The sequence below is a fragment of the Neophocaena asiaeorientalis genome, unplaced genomic scaffold, assembly GCF_003031525.2.
Source record: "Neophocaena asiaeorientalis asiaeorientalis breed wild unplaced genomic scaffold, Neophocaena_asiaeorientalis_V1.1 scaffold240, whole genome shotgun sequence".
NCBI classification, from domain to species: Eukaryota; Metazoa; Chordata; class Mammalia; order Artiodactyla; family Phocoenidae; genus Neophocaena; species Neophocaena asiaeorientalis.
Window position 1 is genome coordinate 4128954 of NW_020185331.1, and position 5985 is coordinate 4134938.

Consider the following 5985-nt stretch of genomic DNA (forward strand, 5'->3'; position numbering starts at 1 on the left):
CTGGAATCACAGTCCCACAAACAAAAAGTAATTAAGTTACCACAAACACCCCTAAGCTAAAGGACAACCCCTGGCCCAGGGGTCTCTCCCAGAGCGGAGAGGGAGCCGGGTGGGATCCAAAGAGGCTTCCCCCTGTGGCCGAGCCCTCCCTTTTCTCTTCCCCCTGCCCCAGCCTCAGCCCCAGCTGCTCCCCTTTTAATTGGAGGTACTTCTTTATCCTGCAGGCAAGGGGAGGGGGCTGGGATGGCGCTGGGGTTGGGATGGTGTTACCAGGTGGCCTCAGGGCTCAGACTCACCTAGATGTGCGCAGGATACTCCTGCAAGGCAAGAACCACGACTGCCAAGTTTGGTGTTGAGGAAGCAGCTTGTAATGAGTGGAGTTGGAAAAGCAGCATTTGAGCCAGTCTCTGTCCGTTTCCGGGTTTCCGTGAGTCAGTTTTCTCATCTGTAAAATGGTGATAACAAAAGCCACATCACAGGATTATTGGAAGATGAAATGAGATAATTACTGTGACTGAAGGTGCCTAGGATATCACGTGTGCTTTGTGGGTCCTGCTTTCTTTCCCGCCCCGCCTCTTTCCTGACAGGGCTACTCTGCAAAGCATGAAAAAGCGCTGTGGAAGCGCCTCCACCGAAGCTGCACTGACTATAAGCTCTGTGTGAGTCTCCTCCCCCATTTCAGAAAACTTTCCAACCGGCAGCACTGTGCTCAGGTGACACTGCTTCCGGGAGGTGAGGGGGCAGAGCCCAGTGCATCCTCTCCCTTTTGTCTCATCTTCCTAGGCAGACATGGGACTGAGAGAGTAACCCTGGCCCCTCAGCAGCTATCCCAGCGGGAAACAAAGGCTGAGGTTAAAGTGGACTCAAAACCTCCAGCCGTGGGGAGGCCAGCACCTCAGAACTAGATTGGGATAAAAGTTGACTCATAAGCAAGAGAGGTGAGTGGGAAGCACTGAAAACGTCATGCAGGCGGGCAGCTGTGAGGGCAGGGGAAAGTTAGGACATCCCCGGGTTGTTGGGTTTTGATGAGAAGAGCACCCTGACAGTCTTAGTGGGCCACTAGGCGGCTGTGACCTCTGCCACCCTAGGCTGGGCCAGCAAGGGCGAGGTCTCCTCCCAGGTACTCTGGACAACTGGTGCCAGACCTGAGGAGGTGAGTGAGGCAGATGCCCAAAGGGTTGGAACAGGCAGGGTTGGAAAGTCACAGGGTCTGGAAAGGTCCATCTGGAGGAAGAAGAAAGGAGGAAGAAAAGTGTGAGGAACACTCACGGGGTTTCCAGCATGAGCCAGAGAGTGGCAAAGAGAAGTTGTTCTGAGGGTTACCTAGAAAGACAGGGGTTTTTTTTGTTTGTTTGTTTTTTGTGGTATGCGGGCCTCTCACTGTTGTGGCCTCTCCCGTTGCGGAGCACAGGTTCCGGACGCGCAGGCTCAGCAGCCATGGCTCATGAGCCCAGCCGCTCCGTGGCATGTGGGATCTTTCCGGACCAGGGCACGAACCCGTGTCCCCTGCATCGGCAGGTGGACTCTCAACCACTGCGCCACCAGGGAAGCCTGAAAGACAGGGTTTTAATTGCAGCAGGCAGAACTGTGATTAGACTCAAATATGACTTCTTGACTAACAGGAGCAAGGCAACTGGGACCCAGCATCAAAGGAAGCTGAAGCACCCCTCCCCATCATTTTCAGCCTTATACAGAGAAAATAGTTCAGATTTGGGGGTTCCCAAAAAGTCCTCTTCTGTCTGTAGGATTTCGGGAAAGTTTGTTCATCTCACCAAGTCTTAGTTTTTGTTTCCTTTTTTTTTTTTTTTTAAATAGACTTCCCTGGTGGTGCAGTGGTTAAGAATCCGCCTGCCAATTCAGGGGACACAGGTTCGAGCCCTGGTCTGGGAAGATCCCACGTGCCGCAAAGCAACTAAGCCCATGCACCATAACTACTGAGCCTGCATGCCTAGAGCCCATGCTCAGCAAAAAGAGAAGCCACCTCAATGAGAAACCCGTGCACCGCAGCAAAGAGTAGCCCCTGCTTGCTGCAACTAGAAAAAGTCTGTGCGCAGCAATGAAGACCCAACGCAGCCAATAAGTAAATAAATAAATTTATTTTAAAAAAGAACTTCAAAAAAATTAAAATAAAAAAATGAGATATAATTCATGTACCATAATATTCAGCCCTTTAAATCATATAATTCAGTGGTTTTTTAGCATATTTACAAAGTTGTGCAACCATCACCACTATCTAATTCTAGAATATTTACATAACTACAAAAAGATCTACAAACAGTAAATGCTGGAGAAGGTGTGGAGAAAAGGGAACCCTTTTGCACTGTTGGTGGGAATGTAAATTGATACAGCCACTATGGAGAACAGTATGGAAGTTTCTTAAAAAACTAAAGCTAGAACTACCATATGACCCAGCAATCCCACTACTGGGCATATGCCCTGAGAAAACCAGAATTCAAAAGGATACATGTACCCCAATATTCATTGCAGCACTATTTACAATAGCCAGGACATGGAAACAAGCTAAATGTCCAATGATAGATGAATAGATAAAGAAGATGTGGTACATATATACAATGGAATATTACTCAGCCATAAAAAGGGTCATTTGTAGAGATGTGGATGGACCTAGAGTCTGTCATACAGAGTGAAGTAAGCCAGAAAGAGAAAAACAAATATCATATATTAATGCATATATGTGGAATCCAGAAATATGGTACAGATGAACCTATTTGTAGGGAAGGAATAGAGACATGGACATAGAGAACAGACATGTGGACGTGGGGGGGAGGGGAGGGTGGGACAAACTGGGAGATCAGCTTTGACATAAATATACTACCATGTGTAAAACAGATAGCTAGTGGGAACCTGCTGTATAGCACAGAGAGCTCAGCTCGGTGCTCTGTGACAAACTAGATGGGTGGGATGGGGGGGTGGGAGGGAGGTCCAAGAGGGAGGGGATATAGGTATACATATAGCTGATTCACTTCATTGTACAACGGAAACTAACACAACATTGTAAAGCAATTTTACGCCAATTAAAAAAAAAAGAGAGAAAGAACCTTTGTATGCTTTTGCAGCCAATTCCCACTCCCGCCCCCCCCTACTCCCAGCTCCTGGCAACCACTAATCTACTTTCTGCTTCTATGCATTTACCTATTCTGGATGGTTCATATAAATGGAATCATACAACATGTGGCCTTTTTGTGCCTGGCTTCTTTCACTTAACATGATGTTCTCTAGGATTTTCCATATTGTAGCAGGATTTACTTTTTAATTCGTTTTTATGGTTGAATAACATTCCATTGTATGGATATACCACATTTTATTTATCCATTCATCAGATGATGGACATCTGGGTGTTTCCACTTTTTGGCCGTTATGAATAATACTGCTGTGAACATTCATTCTGTTTTCTTAATTATTTAAAAATGAGGATGTTTCTATTAACTTCACAGGATTGTCGTGAGTCTTAAATGAGGTCGGCGTGGTGCCTGGCACACAGTAGTTTCTCAGTAAAGCATTTATGTTTATCTCTGCTTTAGCTCCCTCAAGATAAGAGGCAAGAAAGAGACTTCCAAAAAATGTTCTGGAACGTTCTGTGTAGAAGTATAGTACCCTCCTGATTGGGTGGATGGAGAGGAGAGAACTGGCAAGGAAGTAGAGTTCTCGCTCATGTTTCTGCTTAGTGTTTACAAACAACCAACTTCATATCTGGCTTTGTTGTGAGTGGGCCTTTGTCCACCTGCCTGGAGCCCAGGCAAGGGTTTTCCCATAGAGGTGTGCCTCCAACCAGCAGCCAGGCTGCCAGGCCAACCCATAAAAGCAAGTTGAATCCAGCTCCTCCATCTTGATCAAGTCACTTAGCCTCGTTGAAATGTGGTTTCCTTGAATCCAGAAAATGGGAATAAGACTCATCTTGAAGAGTTGGTGTAGTAGAGTTTATGGTGTTTTCCGTAACACTTACCACCATCTGGCTTATTGTATTTGCTTCTTTGTTTCTTGTATTCCATTCTGTGGAATGTAAGCTCCATGAGGACAGGAACTTTGTTTTGTTCACCGCTGTTTTCCCAGTGCCAAGAACAGTGACTGACACACAGTAGGCACTCAATAAAATATTTGTTGAATAAGGAGGTTCTTTCATTCATTATTTACCCAAGATGAGGATATTTTGTGGGTTGTATTCCACAGGGGGGAACAGAGATGAGTAAGCCATTCCCTGCCTCCAAGGAGATCTCTTCAGGTTAAAGTAACAGACATGGCCAAAGCAAATAGATTGCAATGAGATGTGTTAAGTAGAATGTGAGCCTCCACATTCTAGCATCTTGTCTGATACAGTCCCTCCCTGAAGGCCTGTTGAATCTGAAATAAACCAGAAATAGATCCCAAGTGATCCAACCTGTGCCCTTACCAGGGCTTGGCTCCTGGGAGGGAGCAGACCTTTCTCTAGTAGAGAGGAGGAAGAGGGGAAGCAGAAAAAGGGAGTTTCCTTCTTCTCTCCTGGGCTCTAAGCCAGTCAGCCACAGGCAAAACTTTGAAAAGGCTTAAATTTGTCCTAGATGTACTTCCCTGATCTTGGTCCCACCATACCCAGCCTTCACTGTTTTAAGCCCCTAGGCCTCCCTTCCAAGATTCCAAAAGTAAGAAAATAACTCCTTCCCCTCACTATAATCCAAAGGTTTCTTGCTTGGAATAGCCAGCCCTGGGCTAGTTGCTAGACAAAAGCAATCTGATTGAATTCATTCACATACTGTGGGAACTGCTTCTTGAGGCTTCTGTCTATTTAAAAGGAAAGGGGGTGTCTTGATGCCTGGACACCCCAACAGCAGGCCCCAAGCCAACTCCCTTGACTTGTGCCTGTCTTTCAGGAAGTCTTCCCTCCCTCAGTTTCTCTAAACTGGCAGAGCTGGGGCTGTTGCTGACTTTTTCAACAACATATAGCCAGTTGTTCATAGGCCTGTGTTTTAAAAGACAAGCCTGAACTCACCTTCCTGCCTCAGGGGCCTGGGCTCCATACCCGGGGAGTAGACAGTCTTCTACTTTCTAACAAGCCGGACTGCAAGTTTGGAGTAAATCCTCTGGTTGACAGAAAGGTGCTTCCCAGCTGAGCCCTTGAGGTGATTCTCCAGTAGCGCTGGGATGCCCCTTCCCCAGAGGCCTGGTGGGCTGGCCCCTTTGGCCCAATTCTAAGCAAGCGGGCGGCTCCTGCCAGGCTGGGAAGAGGACTCTGACCTCCACCTCCTTGGGGCCCTCTGTCTATCGGTCTCTGGGAATGCCGGCCTCCTATTCTTTTTCTTTCTCCTTTTAAGCCTCTGGTTGGCCTCTTCTCTCTTTTCTTGAACTACTTCTCTGAGCCTCTGTCTCAGTCCCTCCGTCTCAGGCTCCTACATCTGTCTCGGCTCCAGGCCTCCGTCTCCCGTTCTCCGCCCCTCCCCCGCGCTGTCATTCACCCCGCTCCTCTCCGCGCACAGCCAATGGAGAGACCCGGCCGAAACGGCGAGGCTCGCTCGCACCGTGCTTTTTCGCCCGGTGATTGATGTCCCAGAGTCAACAGCAAGCGAGCAGCCGGAGAGGGGAAGGAACAGCCGGAGAGGGGAAGAATACGGCGCCCCCTCTCTCCTTCCCCTCCCCCCTACTTTAGCCCCTCTGCGCACTTCGCTTCCAAGTCTCAGCGCAGCCAGGAGCCGCCGCCGCCTCCGTGCCTCCGCGCCGCTGCGCGCTGCCCCCGAGCCAAGCACAGCGAGTGCCACCGCCCAGCCCCCCCGCCCCACCGCAGGGCCGGGGTCGGGGGCTAGCATGGAGCACCTGGGTCCGCACCATCTCCACCCGGGCCACGCGGAGCCCATCAGCTTTGGCATCGACCAGATCCTCAACAGCCCGGACCAGGGCAGCTGCATGGGGCCCTCCTCTCGCCTCCAGGACGGAGAATACGGCCTTGGCTGTTTGGTTGGAGGCGCTTACCCTTACGGCGGCGGGGGCCCCGCGGCC

At 49.3% G+C, this 5985-nt stretch overlaps 1 protein-coding gene across 1 annotated transcript in view; it reads left to right on the top strand.

Annotated features, from left to right (window-relative positions):
• Positions 1 to 5793: 5793 nt before the first annotated feature.
• TLX1 (T cell leukemia homeobox 1) overlaps positions 5794 to 5985 on the top strand; it is a 6243-nt gene continuing 6051 nt past the window's right edge. Inside the window, exon 1 of the mRNA XM_024734830.1 lies at positions 5794 to 5979. Coding sequence (XP_024590598.1) covers positions 5794 to 5979 — 186 coding nt within the window. The remainder of the gene's footprint in view (positions 5980 to 5985) is intronic.